This window comes from Ovis canadensis, chromosome 8 (genome assembly GCF_042477335.2).
Source record: "Ovis canadensis isolate MfBH-ARS-UI-01 breed Bighorn chromosome 8, ARS-UI_OviCan_v2, whole genome shotgun sequence".
Lineage (NCBI taxonomy): Eukaryota > Metazoa > Chordata > Mammalia > Artiodactyla > Bovidae > Ovis > Ovis canadensis.
In genome coordinates, this window is record NC_091252.1 from 85,391,701 (window position 1) to 85,417,450 (window position 25,750).

The window sequence follows — 25,750 nt, forward strand, 5'->3', positions numbered from 1 at the left end:
TTTTTTAGTAATCTATTTTTTCTTCCATTTTTGAGATATAATTGATGTACAAAAACATATAAGATTAAGGTATACAAGATAATGCTTTGACTTATATACACCGTAAAATGATTACCACAAGTTTTGTAAATATCCATCACTTCATTTAGATACAAAAGAAAAAAAACGTTTTTTACTTGTGATGAGAATTCTTAAGATTTACCCACTTAAGAAATTTAACATGTAACATTGTTGTTCAGTCGCTAAGTCATGTCTGACTCTTTGAGACCCCATGTACTGCAGCCCACCAGGCTTCCCTGTCCTTCACTATCTCCCGAAGTTTGCTCAAGTTCATGTCCATTGAGTCAGTGATACCATCCAACCATCTCATCCTCTGATGAGATATATCATACATACAGCAGTGTTAATTTCATTTACTATACTGTATATTACACCCCTAGTGATTACTTATCTTATAATTGGAAGTTTGTACCTTTTGGCTAACTTCATTCAATTCCCCCTCTCCCAGCACTTCCACCTCGACCCCGCCTTTGGTAAACACAAACCTAATCTCTTTTTCTGAGGTTGTTATTTGTGTTTGAAATATAACTGACATACAACACTATGTTAGTTCCTGGCATACAGCATAGTGATTAAATTTTTCTATATATTTCAAAATGATCACCGTAAGTCAGTAAATCGAGCTACTTTCTGTCACCATGCACAGATGTTAAACTTGACTGACTATGTTCCCCACATTGTACTTTTCATGCCCTTGCCTCATTTATTTTGTAACTGCAGGTCTGTTCCTCTTAATCTCCATCCCCTACTTCTTTCTCCCTCCACCCACCCTGACAACCACTTGTTTGTTCTTTGTATCTATGATTCTGTTCATTTGTTTTGTTTTTTAGGTTCCACATGCAAAGGCATACAATATTTGTCTTTCTCTGTCTGACTTATTCCCCTTAGCTTCCCTGATAGCTCAGTTGGTGAAGAATCCGTCTGCAATGCAGGAGACCCCAGTTCGAGTCCTGGGTCCGGAAGATTCACTGGAGAAGGGATAGGCTACCCACTCCAGTATTCTTGGACCACCCTAATGGCTCAGCTGGTAAAGAATCCACCTGCAATGCGGGAGACCTGGGTTCAATCCCTGGGTTGGGAAGATCCCCTGGAGAAGGGAAAGGCTACACGCTCCAGTATTCTGGCCTGGAGAATTCCATGGACTATATGGTTCAGACACGACCGAGCAAAGAGTCAGACACGACCGAGCGATTTTCACTTTCACTTTCATGGTCCATCCATGTTGTCACCAACGGCTGTGGCTTTTTTAGGGGGTGGGGGCCCACACCATGCAGCATGTAGTACTTGCCTCGCCAGGGACCGAACCCATGCCCCTGCATTGGAAACATGGAGTCTTAATCCCTGGACCACCAAGGAAGTCCATATTTTTTTAAGTCTATAATCAACATAAGTGTTTCCAGTGACTAAAAGTGAGTGGGCAGTTCATTAAAATATCTATCATACTTGTAACAAATATAGTATTATGTGGACTAATTTTATGAAGCTCATAAACTATAAACACCATAGTAAGTGGAAGTGACTTCTAGTTCTGGCATGCACTTAAAAGATGCTTACTCCTGGGAAGGAAAGCTATGACCAACCTAGATAGCATATTAAAAAGCAGAGACATCACTTTGCCAACAAAGGTCTGTCTAGTCAAGGCTATGGTTTTTCCAGTGATCATGTATGGATGTTAGAGTTGGACTGTGAAGAAAGCTGAGCACTGAAGAATTGATGCTTTTGAACTGTGGTGTTGGAATTGACTCTGGAGAGTCCCTTGGACAGCAAGGAGATCCAACCAGTCCATTCTAAAGGAGATAAGTCCTGGATGTTCTTTGGAAGGAATGATGCTAAAGCTGAAACTCCAATACTTTGGCCACCTCGTGCAAAGAGTTGACTCGTTGGAAAAGTCTCTGATGCTGGGAGGAATTTGGGGCAGGAGGAGAAGGGGACGACAGAGGATGAGATGGCTGGATTGCATCACCAACTCGATGGACATGCGTTTGAGTGAAGTCTGGGAGTTGGTGATGGACAAGGAGGCCTGGTGTGCTACAATTCATGCGGTCACAAACAGTCGGACACGACTGAGCGACTGAACTGAACTGAACTGAACTGAAGCACTATATAAATAAACTGTCAGAAATATCAATAAAACTCACCAGAACACATTTCTGACACCAGGAAGGTCCCTGAGTAAGAATGATTAGCCAGAGATGACCCAGAAACTAACTCCATCACCAGAGAACCTGAGTCTACAAGCCATGTGGCAGAGCAGTTCTCCTGGGTTCCCTTACCCTGCTGCTCTCCACCTTGTAGCCCCTTCCCAAAAAAGCCCCTTGCTTTGTCAGCATGGAACAATTCACTTCTCAGTGTTAGACAAAAGCCCATTCTCAGACCCTGCAAGGAGTCTCCCTTTCTGTAACAGATGGCAACTCTGGTGGGGTTTCTTCACTATGACCGATGCCCTGATCATTCAGGTACTTAGGGACAAGCTTGTCCACTGACTGACCCGACCCAGTGGCCTAAACAAGTATTTTCTTTTCTCCTTTGTCTCCCCCCAACTCCGACGACTGGTCTGAGTGCCCCGATCTGATAAGGAACAAGTTAAGGAAGAAGGATCATTGAAAAAGCAAGAGAGTTCCAGAAAAACATCTACTTCTGCTTTATTGACTACGCCAAAGCCTTTGACTCTATGGATCACAACAAACTGTGGAAAATTCTTCAAGAGGTGGGAATACCAGAGCACCTGACCTGCCTCTTGAGAAATCTGTATGGAGGTCAGGAAGAAACAGTTAGAACTGGACATGGAACAACAGAGTGGTTCCAGTTTGGGAAAGGAGTAAATCAAGGCTATATATTATGACCCTGCTTATTTATCTTATATGCAGAGTATATCATGAGAAATGCTGGGCTGGAGGAAGCACAAACTGGAATCAAGATTGCTGGGAGAAATATCAATAACCTCAGATATGCAGATGACACCACCCTTATGGCAGAAAGTGAAGAAGAACTCTTGATGAAAGTGAAAGAAGAGAGTGAACAAGTTGGCTTAAAGCTCAACATGGCATCTGGTCCCATCACTTCATGCAAATGGATGGGGAAACATTGGAAACAGTAAGAGACTTTATATTCTTGGACTCCAGAAATTACTGCAGATGGTGACTGCAGCCATGAAATTAAAAAAACTCTTGCTCCTTGGAAGAAAAGTTACAACCAACCTAGACAGCATATTAAAAACCAGAGACATTACTTTGCCAACAAACATCTGTCTAGTCAAAGCTATGATTTTTCCAATAGTCATGTATGGATGTGAGAGTTGAACTGTAAAGAAAGCTGAGTGCCATAGAATTGATGCTTTTGATCTGCGGTGTTGAACAAGACTCTTGGTGCAAGGAGATCCAACCAGTCCATCCTAGAGGAAATCAGTCCTGAATATTCGTTGGAAGGACTGATGTTGAAGCTGAAACTCCAATCCTTTGGCCACCTGATGCAAAGAATCGATTCATTGGAAAAGACCCTGATGCTGGGAAAGACTGAAGGCGGCAGGAGAAGGGGACAACAGAGGATGAGATGGTTGCATGGCATCAGCGACTCAGTGGACATGAGTTTGAGTAAACTGCAGGAGGTGGTGATGGACAGGGAGGCCTGGCGAGCTGCAGTCCATCGGGTCGCAAAGAGTTGGACACGACTGAGCGACTGAACTGAATTGAAGGAACAAGGGCGTGGAGGTCTCCTGTAACCAGTGCACGTTGGCGCCCAGGGTAAACAGGCGGGTAGGCTGGTTTACAGGAAGGCAAGCCTGTGAGTGAGGGAGCTGACGAGAGTGCCCAGCCCAGACCCTGGCGAGAAGCCTCCATGGAGAAACCTGGGCGGGGCCTGTCGGCGGAGGGACCGACCAGGCAGTCAGCGCAGAGGCTCAGGTCCAGACCGCAGCTGCCGCCTAGCGGAAGAAGATCACAGGTTCTGACTTGGCAGCCTCGCACTCTTGCAAAATTGGGATCCAGGTGGCAAAGGGAGAGATGGGTGATTCCAAGAGCAGTCTTGTCTTCCTCGTTTTGCTTCTGATTGTATTGTTCAGCGGGACGTCCAGCGGTGAGTTCCGGGATGAACCTGCAGGGGAACGCGAGGAGGTTGCATGGGTTCTGACCCGGAAAGGGGATGGGGATGGTGTCCGCGGGGGTTCGCGAAACTTCTTGCATGGTGTCGCCGCCGCTGCCTCCTCTTCCCTTCCCTCGGCCCCTTTTCTCCTCGGAGGCTCCTCCCGGCTTCTTGCCGGCTCTAAGGGCCAGAACAGGGGTGCCTTGGGTGAAATAGTAATGCAGGGAGTTTGGAAGGTGACTCTGGGAGAAGCGGGCGGCCGGGACGCGGCAGGAAATGCGGTGAACCGCCCCCCACCCCCACCCCCACCCCCACCCCCACCCCCACCCCCACCCCCACCCCCACCCCCACCCCCACCCCCACCCCCAAGGGTCCAGCCCGCCCCTGCAAAGTGGGAGCCCTGGAGCCGGGCGGTTTGGGACCAGTCGGCCTTCCCGGGGAGAAGGGACCCAGATCCACCCCACAAAGCACGCCCTCCCGCCCCGACCTGTGCAACAGAGACCCTTCTGGTCCCTCCATCTGCCGGCCCTTGAAGGACCCGCGCTCTTTCCCGGGGGTAAGTTATAAACGCAGAGCGGACCCGGGTGCCCAGGCGGCGGCGGTGGCCGCGCGCTCCTGGCTTAAACGTGCTTGAGTTGCTCTTGTCCAAGCCGCAGCTGCTGGCTCCACCCTGGTCTCTGGGCTCCATGGCGCGGCTCCAACCGTGTTCCCTGGGGTCCACCCCCGGCCCCAGGGCTCCACCCCTGGACCCCGAGGCTCCGCTGCGCTACCCCCCGGGTAATCCCCGGGCTCCAAGGCGCAGCTCCTTCCCCGTTCCTGGGCTCCCCTGCTCGGCTCCACCCCGGACCTGGTCGGTGCGAGCCTCTTCCTGTGCAGGGATCATGTGCGCTGGCCCATTGGTCTAGATGCAGAACTTTTTTAATAATAGCCAGGACATGAAAACAACCTAGATGTGCATCAGCAGATGAATGGATAAGAAAGCAGTGGTACATATACACAATGGAGTATTATTCAGCCATTAAAAAGAATACATTTGAATCAGTTCTAATGAGATGGATGAAACTGGAGCCGATTATACAGAGTGAAGTAAGCCAGAAAGAAAAACACCAATACAGTATACTGACACATATACATGGAATTTAGAAAGATGGTAATGATGGCCCTGTATGCGAGACAGCAAAAGAGACACAGATGTATAGAACGGACTTTTAGACTCTGAGGGAGAGGGAGAGGGTGGGATGATTTGGGAGAATGGCATTGAAACATGTATACAATCATGTAAGAAACGAAGCACCAGCCTATGTTCGATACATGATACAGGATGCTTGGGGCTGGTGCATGAGGATGATCCAGAGAGATGATATGAGGTGGGAGGTGGGAGGGGGATTCAGGATTGTGAGCTCATATACACCCGTGGTGGATTCATGTCAATGTATGGCTAAACCAATACCGTATTGTAAAGTAAAATAAAATAAAAATAAATTTAAAAAAAGAGAGAGAGAGAATTGATCTTGTTGGGCACTACGTCTATCCTTTAACCTGTTCTTACCCAGAGAAACAGATGTCCTGCCTTTCACGTGGCCTGCAGAGTCCAAGTTGAATATAAGCAGGTTTCCAAGTAGACAATTTCGTGGACCTTCCCCAGGCCAGCATTTCTGCTTGGGGGTGGGGGTGCGAGGGGCACGGGGTGGGGGGATTTCCAGGCCCTGTATCAGTGATTTGGCTCTAGCTTTCCTTCTCTGCAAAGTAGATGATGAGGTTCTGATACTAAATGCAGTGCTGCACTGACAGGATTAGTCTGTCAATTGTCAGTATTAGTATTGACCGTAAGTTCTTCAAAAACTTCCCTTCTTCAAAAATTTGAAAGGAAGGAAAATGTGCTACGAAATGTGATGGCTTGTGCTGGGCCTTAGATTCGGAGGAGAAGCCCAGTTCCAGCAGCTGGCCCAGTGTCTCACAGGGCTCCATGCAGCCCTGGGGGCCTGTGTCTGACTGTCCTCTCACAGTCCCCCAGCGTCAGGGGGAAGGTGCCTGCTGAGGTCCCCTTGGAGCCAGGCAGCCACATACATCACCCAGCACCACAGAAGCACACTGTCTTCCAGAACACTGTGCCTTAGGAAAGCCATAGCATCTGAACTTTCTAAGACAGACTTAGTGACGTGGAATATTTTCTAGATATCACATTCATTAGGTTAATCTGAAAATGTTTGTATAACTTTTGTGACCAAGAAATTTTTAAACAATGTTATAAAATAAATAGTTTTTAAGATTGTTAGAACTGGACATGGAACAACAGACTGGTTCCAAATAGGAAAAGGAGTACGTCAAGGCTGTATATTGTCATCCTGCTTATTTAACTTCTATGCAGAGTACATCATGAGAAACGCTGGGCTGGAAGAAGCACAAGCTGGAATCAAGATTGCTGGGAGAAATATCAATAACCTCAGATGTGCAGATGATACCACCCTTACGGCAGAAAGTGAAGAGGAACTAAAAAGCCTCTTGATGAATGTGAAAGAAGAGAGTGCAAAGTTGGCTTAAAGCTCAACATTCAGAAAAGGAAGATCATGGCATCTGGTCCCATCACTTCATGGGAAATAGATGGGGAAACAGTGGAAACAGTGTCAGACTTTATTTTTGGGGGGCTCCAAAATCACTGCAGATGGTGATTGCAGCCATGAAATTAAAAGACGCTTACTCCTTGGAAGAAAAGTTATGACCAACCTAGATGCTGCTGCTAAATCACTTCAGTCATGTCCAACTCTATGCGACCCCATAGACGGCAGCCCACCACGCTCCCCCGTCCCTGGGACTCTCCAGGCAAGAACACTGTAGTGGGTTGCCATTTCTTTCTCCAACGCATGAAAGTGAAAAGTGAAACGGAAGTCGCTCGGTCGTGTCCGACTCTTCGCGACCCCGTGGACTGTAGCCTACCAGGCTCCTCCATCCATGGGATTTTCCAGGCAAGAGTACTGGAGTGGTGTGCCATCGCCTTCTCCAATGACCAACCTAGATAGCATATTGAAAAGCAGAGACATTACTTTGCCAACAAAGGTCCGTCTTGTCAAGGCTATGGTTTATCCAGTAGTCATGTATGGATGTGAGAGTTGGACTGTGAAGAAGGCTGAGCGCTGAAGAATTGATGCTTTTGAACTGTGGTGTTGGAGAAGACTCTTGAGAGTCCCTTGGACTGCAAGGAGATCCAACCAATCCATTCTGAAGGAGATCAGCCCTGGGATTTCTTTGGAAGGAAGGATGCTAAAGCTGAAACTCCAGTACTTTGGCCACCTCATGCGAAGAGTTGACTCATTGGAAAAGACTCTGATGCTGGGAGGGATTGGGGGCAGGAGGAGAAGGGGACGACCGAGGATGAGATGGCTGGATGGCATCACTGACTTGATGGGCGTGAGTCTGAGTGAACTCTGGGAGTTGGTGATGGACAGGGAGGCCTGGCGTGCTGTCATTCATGGGGTCGCAAGGAGTCGGACATGACTGAGCGACTGAACTGAACTGAAGATTGTTTCAACCCAAATACTTGGAGTAGCTTAGGGCCAAGTGCTTTTTAGTTTCTACTTCATCGGAGTAATGTAGTTGATTCATCCTTGAATGTGCCGTGAGTAGTTGCTGACTCCTGTCTGACTCTTTGCGACCCCATGGACTTAAACAGTCCATGGAATTCTCCAGGATTGAATACTGGAGTGGATAGTCTTTCCCGTCTCTAGGGGATCTTCCCAACCCAGGGACCGAACCCAGGTCTCCCACATTGCAGGTGGATTCTTTACCATCTAAGGCACCAGGGAATCTCAAGAGTACCACAGTGGGTAGCCTCTCCATTTTCCAGGGGATCTTTCTGACCCAGGAATTGAGCTGGGGTCTCCTGCATTGCAGGTGGATTCATTACCTACTGAGCCACCAGGGAAACCCTTAAGTTTCTTCTCTTCCTTTCTTTTTTTAAAAAATATTTATCACTAATCTTGGGAATTATTTGTCTATAAGATGAAATACTTTGTCTTAGGAAAAAAAAATGAAAAGATGCTCTCGCCTTGTACAAGAAAAAGCAGTGTTGGAGGAAGAAAACTTAAAAGCCAGAAGGAAAAAAAAGAAAAATACAATAGAAACATAAACTACTCTTTCATGGAAAGTTGCCTTTTAAAATTTTTTTTAATGCAGAGGAGTTCTGCCTTCTTACTTTGGGGAAAGTAGGAGAGGAATTTACTGAAACATCTTAAATTTGGCAGATCCTATCATTTCTCAGTGCCAGAAGTGGTTTTGGGTCAGGTCAATAGTAAATAATCCCTTTTACTATGCACAGAATGGGTGCCTGAGTTGTGTTGTGTAGAAAAAAAAAAGTAAACAGATTTTGTGCTTATCTTCAAGGCTGGCTTAAGTATAAAATGGATTTTTTTAAACATTTGAAAAAATTAAAGAATTCAATTTATTTTTAAAAAAAAATTACATATGCATCATGAGGAAGGCGCTCAATGCCTAGCCACTGATCAGCGCCTCCCTGGAGTCAAAGCTCCTCCCAGACAGCTCAGGCTGTTACTAGTTGAAGCTGGTTATGACCCAGATCCAACCACCTATGAAAGTAACAAGTTGTTGAAAAGGACAAGCTGGTTTGTCCAGGAGCCCTGGGAAAATAGTGGCCTAATGTCTTCAGACCGCCTCCAAGTTTCCAGGTTAGAAAGGGGGCAGAGGTGGCTGCTGCAGGGCGCATCAGCGTCTTGAGCACAGTCAGGGTGGTTGGCAAAAGGCGAACGTTTGAGCACCACCAAGCTTATGGTTTCAACCAGTCTGGGGGTCTGCATGCTTGCAGCCAGCAGTTTTGATGTGCTGGGGGTCTGCTTCCTGTAGAAACAACTTGAGGCTTGTGTCAGCTCTTTGTAATCTTTCAGGGAACTGGGAATTTCATGACACTGCTCTGTGGCTGCCCACAGTCTAAATTGTTATCAGTTTCCCAGCCTGAGGAGTATTCCTTTCTCCATCTTCACATGTTCTAACCCTTAGCTCTGAAATCACCATTTGAGATTCACAGGAGGCCTGGCTGACTAAAACTTTTCTACAAACAGGAGGCAGACAGATACCATGGGGGCGGGTCTTTCCCACTGAGGTGCCCTAGGGCCCTTTTGGTTACAAGACCATTTATTACCCATTTTTCCATGATCCCAAGAAGCTCAGGGCCTCCAACAGCTTCCTATCTCTTCAAGAGAATCTAAACATGCCCTCTCTCAACTGGCATCTTATCCCTTTTTCTGATAACTCACACAGCAAAACCCCTGACCTGGCCCCCAGGACCTAACTTAGGAGGGACGGGAACAGGGTTTCCCAGAGTGTGACACAGGGCTCGAGGGTGAGGCTGGGCATCCCCATACCTACCCTTTGGTCCCACATTCATAGTGTCTAGGAATTGGGACAGTAGCAGCCTATAATGGTTATTGATTAAAGTAGGAGTTGACAAATTTTTTTTCTACAGAAGAAAGTAAATCTCAAGGTCTCTTTAGGCAATTTGGTATCTGTATCTGGGTGCAAAAGGAGCTTCCACGTTTGTGCAACAGCAGAAGCCAAATATAATGTGTACATCAACTGAGAACCAGACTTGTCCACTGTCCTGGTTTCTGACCCCAATAATGAGTGATCCATTCCCTAGAGAATCATCCAAGAGCTTCCTCAGTTGTCTGTTTACGAACCAGAAACTTACCCTGTCCTGCCTTGTAGCTTCTGGTGGTGGGACTGTGATAGGAGTGTGGATCTGGCTGTTATGGACTAATGCACCCCCTTGCTGTAGATGGCTTCCTTGGTTTAAGGAGCCATAGGGGACACTGCATGAAGCCACAGATGTGATCAGGGGATAGTGGCCCTGTATCAACGCTGGTGTCAGGCCTAGGTCCCCTGCTGGTGCATCTTATTTGTTCCCTGTGGCCCTGGTTATGCCAAGCCACATAATCACTTCTATCCTATGACGGCTGGCCTATCTGAACTAATGGTTAGGGGTTGATGAACCCAGATCATGATGGGCAACTCTGACATTCCATGACCAGAGGCCTCTTCTCTGCCAGGCCGCAGGACCATACCAGGAGCCACACTGAATGGTATGGGCTTTCTCACTGCAAGTGGTGTGTCCTTTCTTCAGGACACTAGGAGTCTGTTGTAAGCCTCCAAGTAAAATGCCACATACACCATGTAGCACCTTTCTGAACACAGATAGCTATGATGTCACCGGTTCTGTTGGGTCATCTGCCCAAGAAGCAGGTCCAGCCACACTCATCATTCATCAATTGTGACTGCTTTTGTGCCAGGACAGCAGTTGCAGCAGAGACCTAGTGTCTGCAAAGCCTGAAATGTTTCATATGTACCACTAGAGGAAACCTAGGACCTCAGTGGTAATTCAGTGGAGATAAGATAGGGACCACAGCTCTGCAGGCCTAGGGTGACTGTAGGTTGCTACTCGTTTCCATGATTTCCTCCAGGAGATGATGTTGTTTACACATACTATCAGGGGATGGGGAGTCAGGGTCAGAAGAATGAATGTGGAATTCACGACTATGGTACCCTCCCCCATGGTAGTTTACTAACAACACAGACTGTCCATTCATGTCAGAAGTCCAGGACATGTGCAATGGACACTGAGTGGATCTGTGGGCCAGAGATAAGCACTGTTAGCAGGACCTGGGACAGGTGTCTATGAAATGCCTGGTCCTCGGAGCATCACTTCACAGCATGGGGGCCATGATCATGCTACCGTTCCTGTGCATGATGTTAGCAACACACTGGGTCCCATATGAATGTGGGAGTAGTTCCAGCTCACTTCACTCACTCAGCCATGTCTGACTCTTTTTGACCCCATGGACTGCAGCCTTCCAGTCTTCCTTGTCCATCACCAACTCCCAGAGCTTACTCAAACTCATGTCCATCATGTTGGTGATGCCATCCAACCATCTCATCCTCTGTCGTCCACTTCTCCTCCGGCCTTTAATCTTTCCCAGCATCAGGGTCTTTTCTGATGAGTCAGTTCTTCGCATCAGGTGGCCAAAGTACTGGACTTACTTACCCCAGTAAATAACCATGTGGCTCATCGGGAGAGAATGGAAGGACTTCTGCACTTGCTGTGGTGATGAAAGGGCCCTCCTCACTGGGACGTGGCTTCTTTCTCTGGTGATGCCTTCTGAGAAGTAGCTCAGTTCTGGAAATTTTGCTAGGGGTGTTTGGAAGGGATGGCTGCTTTCAGCCTGCTGATCATCCAGTCTTGTTTTTGTCTTCGCTTGTTTTCTGTCAATCAAGCAGTTTGCATCCAGGTTCACTGGCCATCTCTGTGCCTCTAGATGACCCTGTACTCTGAGCCAGCATTGTGCTCTCAGCAGTCAGGCCCTGGCTGGCATTGGGACTCTCTAGTCACTTTCAGCTTCCCTGATAGCCCAGTTGGTAAATAATCCACCTGCAACACAGGAGACCCCAGTTTGATTCCTGGGTTGGGAAGATCCGCTGGAGAAGGGATAGGCTACCCACTCCTGTATTCTTGGGCTTCCCTTGTGGCTCAGCTGGTAAAATCCACCTGCCATGCGGGAGACCTGGGTTCGATCCCTGAATTGGGAAGATCCTCTGGAGAAGGGAAAGGCTACCGACCACAATATTCTGGCCTAGAGAATTCCATGGACTGTAAAGTCCATGGGGGTCACAAGAGTCAGACACGACTAGCGACTTTCACTAATCATTTTGACCATTGTACCAACTTTGCTCCTAACATACAACACTCCACCTGGAATCTGATTTTTCCCCATTTTCCATCCTGTTCCTGCTGGAAGCCCACGGGAACACGGTCTCCTACCACTAACCATGATTTCCACAAAAGTCAACTTTGAGCTGTTGGAGATGCTTCTCATGCACGCTTTCTTCTCTAGCTCCATAGACTCCATCAGGCTTTCCCATGGTGCCTGGTGGCCTGGACACTTTCCTGCCCTTTCATTCTATGTCTGCCCTGGCAGATTCACTTCTCTGAGCCTTCATTCCCCTCCTCTACCACCTGCCTCAGAAGTTCTGGACTTTCTCTTTCATACCATGTGGGCCAGGCTTTTCTCCAGGCTTCCCAGACCCATCCTAGTGGGAGATCAGCAGTGTCTCCCCAGCCTTGCTAAGTCCTGTGACCCCTAATTGTGAACTCTTCCTTCTCCAACTTGGGGTTCTGTGCTCACCTGTCACCTCTTTGCCCCTCTCCCTGTGATCCTGCTTCCTCCGGGGCATCCCCACAGGCTCCCCATCTCTCACAGGACCCGGGGTTAGATTCTGACAGTCCTCTGTCATCTAGGCTTTTCCTGCATAGCAGCCTGGCACGTCTCTGAAAGGTTATGATGCTGGGAATGGACCTGGTGGACAAGGGGACACACCCAGGCTGTGTGAAATTTGCCAGGCAGGGGACTCCTCCTTCTCCACAAGGAGAGGAGGGGCACTGGCTGTATGGTGTGTGTTGTGGGGTGTCATTGCTCTGTCCGCCCAGCCCTGCACTTTACTCTGCTCTCACATAACTGGGGGAAGGGGCCTCAGGGTCTTTTTTCCCCAACCTCACCCTCACTGTGTTTTGCCTTCACAGATGCTCATTATCTTTCCTATAATTTCACCATTGATCCACAGCCCAGAGATGATCAGCCATGGTGTGAGGTTCAAGGAGAAGTTGATCAAAAGGTCTTTCTCTCCTATGACTGTGGTACAGCTAAGATCAACTACCTTAGTCCATTGGGAGAGGAAGTGAAAAGAATGAGCGCCTGGGAGACACAGACTCACACACTCAGAGACACTGGAGACCTGCTCCAGGAGCAGATGCCTGATGTTACACAGGAGAAACACACAGACAAGGGTGAGCTGGAAAATCCAAATGCAGGAGCAGTAGACTGGGGGCTTATCTGCATCCACTGTTTTCCGGTTAAAAAAAAAAGAATTGAATATTGTCCTTCCCTAGTAGTCCAGTGGAAAGAGCAGCTGTTGCAGGAGAGACCAGGGCCAGATTAGCTGGGCCCAGGGGAGGTGGACCCAGGTGGGTAAAAATCTGTCAAGCCCAGAGGCTGAGCTCTTTCTTTCCTTCCGTGGATCAGGCCCTCTGACCCTGCAGGCCAGGATGACATGCTGGCATGAAGACAATGGACACACCAGTGCATTCTGGGAGTCTGGCTTCAATGGACAACTGTGCCTCCTCTTTGATTTGGAAAATGGACACTGGACAATGGTTCATCCTGGAGGGAGACAGATGAGAGAGAAGTGGGAGAATGACAGGGCTGTGATGGACTTCTTCAAGAAGGTCTCCATGGGAGAATGTCGGGCCTGGCTTCAGGCTTTCTTGGTGCGCTGGGAGAAAATGCTGAAGACCTCAGGTAAGTGAGAAGAGTAGGAGAAAGTGGTCGTCCTCTCATGGTGACATGGACCCACTCCCGTGTGGGGTGTGTGTCTGTGTGTGTATGTGTGTGTGTGTGTGTGTGTGTGTGTGTTAGAATGTGATCTGTCTGAGGTGAGTTGTTCCTGGGGGAGCAATGGCCCGGGGACGCTCTGTCATCCTTCTTCTTCCACTCCTGATGTCTCTCCTAAGAGCATAGGTCTTTGGAAGACTGAACAGGAATTTTTGCTCATCCCAAACCTGTAGACATCTTTTGGATTTCTGGAATTTATTTCTCACTGTACCCTCTTTCCATAATCTTCTTTCAAATGTCACCAGTCCTTCTTCTGGAAATCTGTCAATACTGCCTCTGCTGTCAGCTCCTGAGGACTGCATCCTCAGGTCACCATCTCTGATGTCACAGCGGGACTGAGTGGCTGTGTTGGAAACCTTGCTCCCCCATTAGCTGTCAGAGCCCCCTGAGGACTGGGCTCCTCCCTTCCCCCGGTCTCGCCTGAGGATCTATCACAGGGGCCTCCATGTGAGGGGTGCCAGCTGTCTGCATAGTAGGTGTACTGAGTCAGGGGGGCGAGGAGGCATCTGCTGAGTTTAGGGTCTGGACAAGGGCTTCACTCTTACTCTCCTTGCAGCACCACCGACCACAGTCCCCGCTACAGTGCAGCCCACGGCCCCAGCCAGCAACCGCATAACCGAGATCGTCCTTGTGGTTCTCGCCATATTTGTCATACTAAGCATCATAGCCTGGATCCTTTTCAAGAAGAGGTACTGAGGGCAAAATTCAGAGGGAAAGCAGGAGCACGGGGCCTGGTGTGAGGACAGGGAGGGAAATCCCAGCCAAGCCCTGCCCCTCACCGAACCTCCTCATCCTGTAAATGAGCAGGTGAACAAGGCCTCATATAACCTGAGAGCAAGAACTCAGACAAGCTCAGGCCTCAGTTCTGAAAGGTCCTCACTGTCAGAGGACAGTGGGAAGTAGGGGGGCAGCTGAGGGCCTGTTGGAAGTTAAAAGGGTTTAGCCAAGTCCCCTGAATGAGCACAGACTGCTGGCTGGCAGGGCCCAGGGTAGGTGGTGTGAGAACAGCAGGCACTCAGGGGGAGGGCAGGACTCCCGGGGGCTGAGAGCAGCGTGGGGGCTCCACTTGATGTGTCAGCGGGGAGGGGACCCACCCAGGGGCCAAGATGAGAGGGGCTGGGCTCTCATCCCAGGAGGAAGGGGTGGGAAGGCCTTTGCAGACCCAACTCCAAAGGCCTGTTCTCACAGGAAATGGCATGGGTCAAGCAGGCAAGGCAGGAGCCCCACAGCAGAGACTGGGTGAAGGGGTGAGGCCAGGCCTGTGCTCCTGGAGCAGCTGCAGTTGTGACTCAGCCTGCACGTCAGCAGCCTCCTCTGGGGACCCAGAGCCCCATCACTGAGCAGCCCTGCCTCGAGCAGAGGTGACAGGATGGGTGGGCCTGAGCTGGGGTGGAGGCGCCCAGCCTGGGGGACCAGGAAGAGATGGGGGCAGGGACCCTGGTCCTGAGAACTGTGTGTGCTGCTGGCTCCGAGGCTGGAGGCGAGCAAAGGAAGGAGATTTGCCTGCAGCCCCCCAAGGCTGTCAGGAAGCAAGGGCCCTTCTCTAGGGACCTGCTCCCTGGTCCTTTAGGCCCCCCTCGGGGAGGATCCGGACCTGAGTAAAGGGATTAATTCCTCACTGGCTCCAGTCCTGAGCCTGAGCAGGGGGTGTCAGGGCCTGGGGTGACTGTGATGCAGGAAGGAAGGAGGAGGTGACAAGAAGCTGCTGGGCCTGGGGTGGGGGTGGGGGTGGAGGACATAGGAGCCCCTCAGTGAGGGCGGGGCTGGAGTGGGGGGTGTGGAGGGGCAGTCCCAGGAAAGTGACAGGAGTTCCTCAGCCCCCTGGACCAAGGCCTCTTTCTTTTCTGCAGGAGACAGTGCTTCCAGGAAGCCTGAGAGGTGCTCTCTCTGCCTTTCTCCTGCTCTTCACTTTACATCCAGGACATCAGACCCCATGAATCCTCAGTGTTTTCCAGTTACGATGACACAGTAGATGAATCATCTCATGGGCTTTATCACATTTGACGAAATCCTACACAGCATCTTTAAAAAAAAAAAAAAACAGGAATAATTTATTTCGCCACTTTCTCCTGGTGCTAAGTGATGGAATTTCTACACTGAAATGTTCAAGTACTCGAAGAAATCTCCACAAACAGGACATTTTTCATCGTCTTCTAGTTTGTGGATAATTAGACTCTGCCTTGTGACCTCGTTCTTGCAGATGATATTGCAAGAAAAATACCGTAAGCTATTACAGGACTCAGGGATTCTTTCTGTGTCTGGAGAAATCACCTCAGCCTATTTTCAATAGAAGAGAGTTTTATTCATGACTATTTCCCTTAATAATCTATTATGCTGAAAGTGAAAGTGTTAGTCGGTCAGTTGTGTCTGACTCTTTGTGACCCCGTGGACTATAGTTCGCCAGGCTCCTCTGTCCATGGGATTCTCCAGGCAAGAACACTGAAGTGGGTTGCTGTTTCCTTCTCCATGGGACCTCTCTAACTCAGGGATTGAACCCGCGTCTCCTGTGTCTGCTACGTTGACAGGTGGATTCTTTACCATCTGAGCCACTGGGAAACCTGTTTATTATGCTAGTGCTATTTAAATCAGCATCTCAGGACTCCAGAAAACTTGAAGTATGTAAGAGTTTTGTTTTCTAACCCACGAGAGAGGTCATGATGTCTCACCATTTCTCCGTCTTATGGGATTCAGTGCACCTGGTGATTCTGAGGAAACAGGGTCTGAGAGGACACACGCAGCTCTTCTCACAGCAGCCGGAACCTAGAAGCCACCTAAACATCCACCCACAGGTGAATGGATAAAGAAGATGTGGGACATATACACAGGGCAGTATTACTCAGCCATCAGAAAGAAAGAAAGAATGCCATATGCAGCAATGTGGATGGACCTGGAGATTGTCATATTGAACAACATAAGTCAGACAGAGAGGCAGAGGCACCTGTTGACATCCTTTATACTCAGAATCAAAAAAGTGATACAAGTGCTCTTACTTACAAAACAGAAAGAGACTCACAGACTTAAAGAATGAATTTATGGTTGCCAGCGGGAAAGGATGAGGGGAAAGGAATAGTTAGAGAGTCTGGGATCAACATGTACACACTGGTTTATTTAAAATGGATAACCAGGAAGGACCCACTGTATAGCACATAGAACTCTGCTCAGTGTTACGTGGCAGCCTGGGTGGGGATGGGAGGGGAGCTGGGGAAGAATAGACGCATGTATGGAAGTGAAAGTGAAAGAAGGTTAGTTACACAGTCATGCCCGACTCTTTGCAACCCCATGAATCGCAGCACACCAGGCCTCCCTGTCCATCACCAACTCCCAGAGTTCACTCAGACTCCCGTCCATCGAGTCCGTGATGCCATCCAGCCATCTCATCCTCGGTTGTCCCCTTCTCCTCCTGCCCCCAATCCCTCCCAGCATCAGAGTCTTTTCAAATGAGTCAACTCTTCACATGAGGTGGCCAAAGTACTGGAGCTTCAGCTTTAGCATCATTCCTTCCAAAGAAATCCCAGGGCTGATCTTCAGAATGGACTGGTTGGATCTCCTTGCAGTCCAAGGGACTCTCAAGAGTCTTCTCCAACACCACAGTTCAAAAGCATCAATTCTTCGGCGCTCAGCCTTCTTCACAGTCCAACTCTCATATCCATACATGACCACAGGGAATAGTGTCTAGAATTCCTCATTTTACACCAAGCTCCCCAGGTTCAATTCCTGGGCAGGAAACTAAGATCCCTCTTTAGCACCGCTCACTGCTGTCCCTCTAGATCAATAATAAGGAAATATACATCTTATATTACTACACCTTATATTAAGGTGTAAATATGCACCTTAAATATACAGGTAGAGGGGCTTCACAATTTTGTCATGGGAGATTTCGCCTCTGCCAAGAGTTAAAAAAAAAAAGAGAGAAAGTCCTTCCAAAGTTAACCCGGTTCCTTCCCTTTCTGGGCCCTTTAATGGCTATTGTTGTTCTTTCCTTTCTAGTCCTTGTTTATTTAACCTTTTGATTGACTTTGTGTCTGTAGGATCTACCGGTTTGAAATAACACTCCTGGTGGCTCAAGGACTACAGCCCCTTCCAGTGGAGGGTGGCCCCGATCCACGTAGGTCCTTGTGAGGGACTTCTGCACCTTGAGGGGAGGCTCAGTTCAGTGGTCCCTGTCCAGCAGGGAGAAGTTTTGATAGAAGAAAGCTTCAGCCCCTTAACCCTTAAGAATAAGGGTGTAGACCCCTCAGTGGTTAATGAGACAGGTTGGGACAGTTTGCTGCAGTGAGTGTACCGGGACCAAAGTCACATTAAGCATCAAAACACAAAGAAATTGTAAGGGGCTAAAAATAATTGCATGCATGTATAATTGGGGAAAATAATCAACAACAAGATACAAAAAGACTAAAAACCGAAGGCGATTTCAGAGCAACCAGGAGCAAAAGCAGGGTACTGGTCACGATTCCTGCACACAGCACCACCAAAGGGGAACAAATCACCCAGCTCACCCCCTCTAGCCTGGACCCAGGACCTACCCCCATCCTCATCTCATTTGCGGGACCAGCTCCCCTACCCTCTGGAGCCAGCAAGGGAACATGTTATTTGTTTTTGCTCCCTCATGAGTCCCAATAAAGCTTTTCTCCCGCTGAATTTGTGTCTGGCCTTTTACCAACTTCTATTGATCGAGTCCAGGAGCCCTAGTCGGGGCTAGGGAGGGCTTTTGCTGAAGGTCAGGATGCTGCTCGGAGATGGTGTCTCCAGTGGGCTTCCAGCAGAAACGGGTTGAACGCATGCAGATCCCAGGTGGGGATGCACCATGTCAGGAACAAAGCAGGCGCAATGGTTGATATGAGTAGAGAGATGGGACGGCTGCCAGGTCCTGACTGCAGAGTATGATGCTGGTTCCCAGCACAGGGCGATCGTAGAGGCAAACACCCAGATGGGCGGCCAACCTAGACACAAACTGCACGACTGAAAGGAATGAGACAGGGAACGCCCTGGGGCTCCACTGGTCAGGACTCCAGGCTTTCACTGCCAGGTGCCCGGTTTGATCACTGGTCAGGGAGCTAAGATCCCAAAAGCCAGGCAGCTGACCAAAAAACAAAAAACCCAAGAAATGAAAAGAAAATAGAATACAAGCTGGATGATCAGGATGCTGAAAACAGCCATCGCAACAGCTTGTCTGGATACTTTGCCCGGTTTCTGAGCCAGTTATCAGAACCGAGAACCCGTTATCTGAGAGAGATGCAGTTTCCAGCAGGCGGGCCCTCATCACCATGGCAAGCACAGTGCAGCAGTCCTCTGGCCTTCCCCATCCCTGGGAGCCATGTGGCCATTGACCCAGGTAAGTGCCCACTGGGAAGCAGAAGCCACCCCACATTCCTATGGACCCAGGGCGTGACTCACATCATGTCCAGGGACCTGAAGCATCATCACAGCCCCGCTGTTATTAATGTGATGCATGAGATGCAGGGTGCTGAATACATAACCGCCCTGCATCGTGCTTACAGGGGTCTCACGGTGTGTGAAGACCCACACAGTGGTTATTTCACATTCTCCAGATTTGAACCAGTGATGGAAAAGTCTCTGAGGTTAGGAATGGGGTGAAGGCTGCCATAGTTGAGAAGTATGAGTACATTCTCATATTGCCTTTCCTTTGCTACAAACAGAATGTTGCAAGAACACCTTTTTCTTGGTAAAATGACAGAGATTAGTGAACAATCGTAACCCGAAAGCATGCAGGGCTCTGATCCCTTCACATCTCCTTTTTATATCTGTCTGGTCTAAAGCATTTCTACCAATGTCTGGACACTAAATATTTCAGGATTTGCAGACCAGAGGCCTCTGCAACTGCTGAACTCAGCTGTGGAAGGTGTTCATGGAAAGGACATGAAGGAAGGAGTGTGGCGGGATCTGCCACTGGGACCCTAGGACCCTGCGGCACCCGTGACACAGAAGTCCATCAGTGGGGAAATCGTGCCAGGGGTAACCTGCCTGCCTGCTAAGCCACTTCAGTCATGTCTGACTCTTTGCGACCCTATGGACTGTAGCCCACCAGGTCCCTCTGTCCATGGGATTCTCCAGGCAAGAATACCAGTGTGGGTTGCCATGCCCTCACCCAGGGACAGCTTGTGACATCCTAATCTGACCATCACAACCCAGCCCCTCAGGGTCAGAGGCACGACCACTCCACTTGAGTGAGGAAAGCCTAACATTTAAACATGGCTACTGATATGGTCCTGAGTCTGGTAGAGAAGGGACCTCCGGTCTTGATGAACTGGGCTCATCCACTTGGTAGTTATTACCGAGAGGCCAGCTGTCATAGGATAGAACTGATCATGTGGTTTGGCATAAGCAGGGCCACAAGGAGCAAAAAGATGACCAGCAGGGGACCAAGACCTGACACCAGAACTGTTGTACCTCCCAATCCTTTGCTCACCTCTGTGGTTACACAGGGTCCCCGTGGCCCCTTGGACCCAGGAAGCCACTCTAGAGCAAAGGAGGGGGACATTAGCCTGTAACTGCAGGACACACCCTCCTATCACATTCCCACCACCAGAGGCTACAAGGCAGGACAGGGCAGGGTTGGGATTTATAAACAGGCAGCCACGGCAGCCGCTGGATAATTCCCCAGGTGATGAGTCGCCCAGTGCTGGGGTTCGAAAACCAGGGCAGTGGTCAGAGGGGTTCCTTTGGTTTTTCACGTTGTCTTTGCCTGTTGTCGCACCACAAACCTGGAGGTGCACAGAGACAGACACCAAAAGGCCTGAAGAGACAGATTTGTCTTCTGTAGAAGAGTTCCCCAGCTCCTGTCTTAATCAATAACCATTACAGGCTGCCATCTGCACAGCCTGTGGTCGATATGAATGTGGGACCAAAAGGCAGAAGTGGGGGTGCCCTTCTTCACCCTCAGGCCCCATGTCACACTTTGGAAGAATGGGCTCCCATCCCTCTTGGGGACCAGGCTGGGAGGCTTTTGCTGGGGTGAGTCCTCAGGCAAGGGGATAAGACGTCAGTGGTGGAGAGTGTGATTCATGTCCCTTCACATGTGGGAAGGCATTGGAGGCCCTGGGCTTCTCGGGATGCAGAGAAGCGGAATGAACTTAGTGAGCTGCAGAGGAGAAGCCGTGGCCCCTAAGGGGATGTGTCTGGGGAAGGGAGAGCCTGGGCGGCACGGGTGGTTCATGGCTGGTAAAGAGGCCTGGGAGTCAAAGGCAGGGTGTCGTGTGGAGGAGAAGGGTTTGTGTGGACAGATGATATCAGTGGTGTGCGCTTTACAGGGGGTGTCCAGGTTCCTCCCCACAGGAAGGTCGCCTGTCCCAGCCCTACCATGTGGGCTCCCACTCTTGGAGGCATGGCTGAGGGGCTGGGAGCTTAGGGATAGTAGTGTTTCCTGCCATGCTCTCCTTGTCCTCTCGCCTCCCCACCTCCCATTGTCTGAGCATCACTGTTTCAACCAGTTTGCCCTTTTGCTGGCCTGAAAGTGGCCAATCAGCCCAGCAGCTGCCAACAAGGAAAGGAACTCACCTAAGGACTGAGGAGGAGGAGGCAGAGGCAACCCCATGCCCGTGGGCTCTCTAACCAAGGCAGCTCGGGTCCCGCTCTCTGGTTATAATGCATCATCCCCACCCTCTTCCAGCAGGTTCACCGGGAGCTCCCCACCTTGTGCTTTGTGGACACAGTTGGGCAGCAGAAGCAGGACCAGGAAACACAACTGAAGTTGGTGCCTACAGCCCTTGCCACCTGGAGCCCCGGGGTGACCCACCCTTGGGGAGGAGCCTGGTTGGCCAGTGGAGAAGGGAATGAGTCCCCAGAGTCCTCCCACTGGAGTCTCTCCTGGGGGCTCCCACCAGGCTCCCCACACCCTCTGTGGGACTGATGTTCCTCAAAATTTCATTGATCTGTCCTTCCCCTTTCTTCTATCCATCCCCTTCTCTGGATCCCTGTGTTCCTTGTGTTTTTTTTAGCAGCACTAACACCTGATAAGGGGCTTCCCAGGTGGCTGAGTGGTAAAGAATCCACCTGGCAATGTGGAAGATGTCTGTTCCATCCCTGGATGGAGAAGATTCCCTGGAGGAGGAAATGGCAACACACTCCAATATTCTTGCCTGAGGAAATCCCATGGACAGAGGAGGCTACAGTCATACAGTCCACAGGATCACAGAGATACGACTTAGTGACTAAACAATAACAATTCCTGAGACAGGGTTTGGCGAGTCTTCAGCATATACACACTTGGGGCCACCTGCATGATCTCCTCAGGTCCTAAATGAATGTTCAGCCTCTATTCATTCCCATAGGTAGCGTTTCCCATTTACAAATGTGTAAGTTGAGGCATGGCAAGATGAAGAAACTAGCACAGTCAGAATTTTGTCCAGATTCCTGTTTCTGGAGGTATCTATAGTCCACATCCATGAGCCTGCCTCAGGTATTAATTGCAACCTCCCCAGCCCTCCACCTCTGACCTCAAGCCTGGGGATCTGGAGTGAGCCCTGGGGTCAGGGGCAGGCATGGGGTGAGTCTGGGTGCCCAGGTCCCTAGGGCCTGTGCTCCTCACACGGGGCCAACCCAACCCATCTCTGGCGGCAGCCTCTGACTTCCTCCTGTTCTTCCAGTCCTTCCTCCCTGTGGTCTGAGTCTACCAGGGGCTTCCGGGTTGCCTCCTCCAGTTGACTCAACCCAGGCTACCAGCCCTTCATAAGGGAGTCTCTCGCCATGCAGCTCACCTGGCCCCACCAAGCTCTTACCCCACCAAACCCAGAGTCCTGCCCACCCTTGTGGGTCTCTTGTCCACCAACCAGCCTCCCAGAACAGGTCCATCCCACACAGAGACTCTAGTGGGTCAGTTGAGAACCTTCTTGTTTCCTTTGCACCTGTTGATTCACAGAGTTTGCTGCTCTCTGTGGGCGGCAGCTGGGTGACCCCAAAGTAGAGCATGGTGCCGGACTGGGTGTGAGTCAGGGCTTCTTCCAGATAAGCCTGAGTGTGGCAATGCGGTCACACAACTCATCAGGATCCCAGGGACCTGCAGTGATTGTCTTAGCCTGGGCTGGTGTCACATGGAGCTGGGGCAGAGCTGAGAGATTGACTAGAGCCAAGCTTTGGCTTCTCCCTATACCCCACGCCCAAGGTAAGAGAAACACAAGATGGTAGGTGTTGTAAGAGGGTATCAGAGGACAAACACACTAAAACCATATTCACAGAAAACAAGTCAATCTAATCACACTAGGACCACAGCCTTGTCTAACTCAATGAAACTAAGCCATGCCCACGGGGCAACCCAAAACGGGTGGGTAATGGTGGAGAGGTCTGACAGAATGCGGTCCACTGGAGAAGGGAATGGCAAGCCACTTCAGTATTCTTGCCTTGAGAACCCCATGAACAGTATCAAAAGGCAAAATGATAGGATACCGAAAGAGGAACTCCCCAGGTCATTAGGTGCCCAATATGCTACTGGAGATCAGTGGAGAAATAACTCCAGAAAGAATGAAGGGATGGAGCCAAAGCAAAAACAATACCCAGCTGTGGATGTGACTGGTGATAGAAGCAAGGTCCGATGCTGTTAAGAGCAATATTGCAAGGGAACCTGGAATGTCAGGTCCATGAATCAAGGCAAATTGGAAGAGGTCAGACAAGAGATGGCAAGAGTGAACGTCGACATTCTAAGAATCAGCGAACTAAAATGGACTGGAATGGGTGAATTTAACTCAGATGACCACTATATCTACTACCGTGGGCAGGAATCTCTCAGAAGAAGTGGAGTAGCCATCATGGTCAACAAAAGAGTCCGAAATGCAGTACTTGGATGTAATCTCAAAAACGATAGAATGATCTCTGTTCATTTCCAAGGCAAACCATTCAATATCACAGTAATCCAAGTCTATGCCCCAAACAGTAACGCTGAAGAAGCTGAAGTTGAACGGTTTTATGAAGACGTACAAGATCTTTTAGAACTAACACCCAAAAAAGATGTCCTTTTCATTATAGGGGACTGGAATGCAAAAGTAGGAAGTCAAGAAACACCCGGAGTAACAGGCAAATTTGGCCTTGGAATGCAGAATGAAGCAGAGCAAAGACTAATAGAGTTTTGCCAAGAGAATGCACTGGTCATAGCAAACACCTCTTCCAACAACACAAGAGAAGACTCTACACATGGACATCACTAGATGGTCAACACCGAAATCAGATTGATTATATTCTATGCAGCCAAAGATGGAGAAGCTCTATACAATCAACAAAAACAAGACCAGGAGCTGACTGTGGCTCAGATCATGAACTCCTTATTGCCAAATTCAGACTTAAATTGAAGAAAGTAGGGAAAATCGCTGGAACATTCAGGTATGACCTAAATCAAATCCCTTATGATTATACAGTGGAAGTGAGAAATAGGTTTAAGGGCCTAGATCTGATAGATAGAGTGCCTGATGAACTATGGAATGAGGTTCGTGACGTTGTACAGGAGACAAGGATCAAGACCATCCCCGTGGAAAAGAAATGCAAAAAAGCAAAATGGCTGTCTGGGAAGGCCTTACAAATAGCTGTGAAAAGAAGAGAGGTGAAAAACAAAGGAGAAAAGGAAAGATATGAGCATCTGAATGCAGAGTTTCAAAGAATAGCAAGAAGAGATAAGAAAGCTTTCCTCAGCGATCAATGCAAAGAAATAAAGGAAAAGAACAGAATGGGAAAGACTAGAGATCTCTTCAAGAAAATGAGAGATACCAAGGGAACATTTCATGCAAAGATGGGCTCGATAAAGGACAGAAATGGCTGGACCTAACAGAAGCAGAAGATATTAAGAAGAGGTGGCAAGAATACATAGAAAAACTATACAAAAAAGATCTTCACGACCTGGATAATTACAGTGGTGTGATCACTCACCTTGAGCCAGACATCCTGGAATGGGAAGTCAAGTGGGCCTTAGGAAGCATCACTACAAACAAAGCTAGTGCAGGTGATGGAATTCCAGTGGAGCTCTTTCAAATCCTGAAAGATGATGCTGTGAAAGTGCTGCACTCAATATGCCAGCAAATTTGGAATACTCAGCAGTGGCCACAGGACTGGAAAGGTCAGTTTTCATTCCAATCCCAAAGAAAGGCAATGCCAAAGAATGCTCAAACTACCACACAATTGCACTCATCACACATGCTAGTAAAGTAATGCTCAAAATTCTCCAAGCCAGGCTTCAGCAATATATGAACCGTGAACTTCCAGATGTTCAAGCTGGATTTAGAAAAGGCAGAGGAACCAGAGATCAAATTGCCAACATCTGCTGGATCATGGAAAAAGCAAGAGAGTTCCAGAAAAACATCTGTTTCTTCTTTCTTGACTATGCCAAAGCCTTTGACTGTGTGGATCACAATAAACTGTGGAAAATTCTGAAAGAGATGGGAATACCAGACCACCTGACCTGCCTCTTGAGAAACCTATATGCAGGTCAGGAAGCAACAGTTAGAACTGGACATGGAACAACAGACTGGTTCCAAATACGAAAAGGAGTCCATCAAGGCTGTATATTGTCACCCTGCTTATTTAACTGATATGCAGAGTACATCATGAGAAACACTGGACTGGAAGAAGCACAGCGGGAATCAAGATTGCAGGGAGAAATATCAATAACCTCAGATATGCAGATGACACCTCCCTTATGGCAAAAAGTGAAGAGGAACTACAAAGCCTCTTGATGACAGTGAAAGAGGAGACTGAAAAAGTTGGCTTAAAGCTCAACATTCAGAAAATGAAGATCATGGCATCCAGTCCCATCACTTCATGGAAAATAGATAGGGAAATAGTGGAAATAGTGTCAGACTTTATTTCTGGGAGCTCCAAAATCACTTCACATGGTGACTGCAGCCATGAAATTCCAAGACGCTTACTCCTTGGAAGAAAAGTTATGACCAACCTAGACAGCATATTCAAAAGCAGGGACATTACTTTGCCGACTAAGGTCCGTCTAGTCAAGGCTATGATTTTTCCATTAGTCATGTATGGATGTGAGAGTTGGACTGTGAAGAAGGCTGAGCGCCGAAGAATTGATGCTTTTGAACTGTGGTATTGCAGAAGAGTCTTGAGAGTCCCTTGGACTGCAAGGAGATCCAACCAGTCCATTCTGAAGATCAGCCCTGGGATTTCTTTGGAAGGAATGATGCTAAAGCTGAAGCTCCAGCACTTTGCCCACC

General features: G+C 48.9%; 1 protein-coding gene and 1 long non-coding RNA gene across 2 annotated transcripts in view; one reads left to right on the top strand and one right to left on the bottom strand.

Annotated features, from left to right (window-relative positions):
- The first annotated feature begins 3,076 nt into the window (after positions 1 to 3,076).
- On the top strand, positions 3,077 to 18,224 carry LOC138444964 (UL16-binding protein 1-like). Its single transcript, XM_069598712.1, has 5 exons — positions 3,077 to 4,131; positions 12,719 to 12,982; positions 13,218 to 13,493; positions 14,143 to 14,275; positions 15,437 to 18,224. The coding sequence occupies exons 1-5, from the start codon at positions 4,059 to 4,061 to the stop codon at positions 15,459 to 15,461; spliced, it is 771 nt and encodes a 256-aa protein (XP_069454813.1). The 5' UTR covers positions 3,077 to 4,058; the 3' UTR covers positions 15,462 to 18,224.
- The window catches only part of LOC138444984 (uncharacterized), a 42,015-nt gene continuing 29,183 nt past the window's right edge, over positions 12,919 to 25,750 (bottom strand). Inside the window, exon 3 of the long non-coding RNA XR_011258689.1 lies at positions 12,919 to 15,608. This is a non-coding gene — a long non-coding RNA (uncharacterized lncRNA). The remainder of the gene's footprint in view (positions 15,609 to 25,750) is intronic.

Coding starts and splice junctions, on each gene's coding strand:
- LOC138444964 (XM_069598712.1), top strand. CDS start 4,059: ATGGGTGATTCCAAGAGCAGTCTTGTCTTCCTCGTTTTGCTTCTGATT. Junction 4,132..12,718: donor GTTCAGCGGGACGTCCAGCG/GTGAGTTCCGGG, acceptor TTGCCTTCACAG/ATGCTCATTATCTTTCCTAT. Junction 13,494..14,142: donor GAAAATGCTGAAGACCTCAG/GTAAGTGAGAAG, acceptor CTCTCCTTGCAG/CACCACCGACCACAGTCCCC.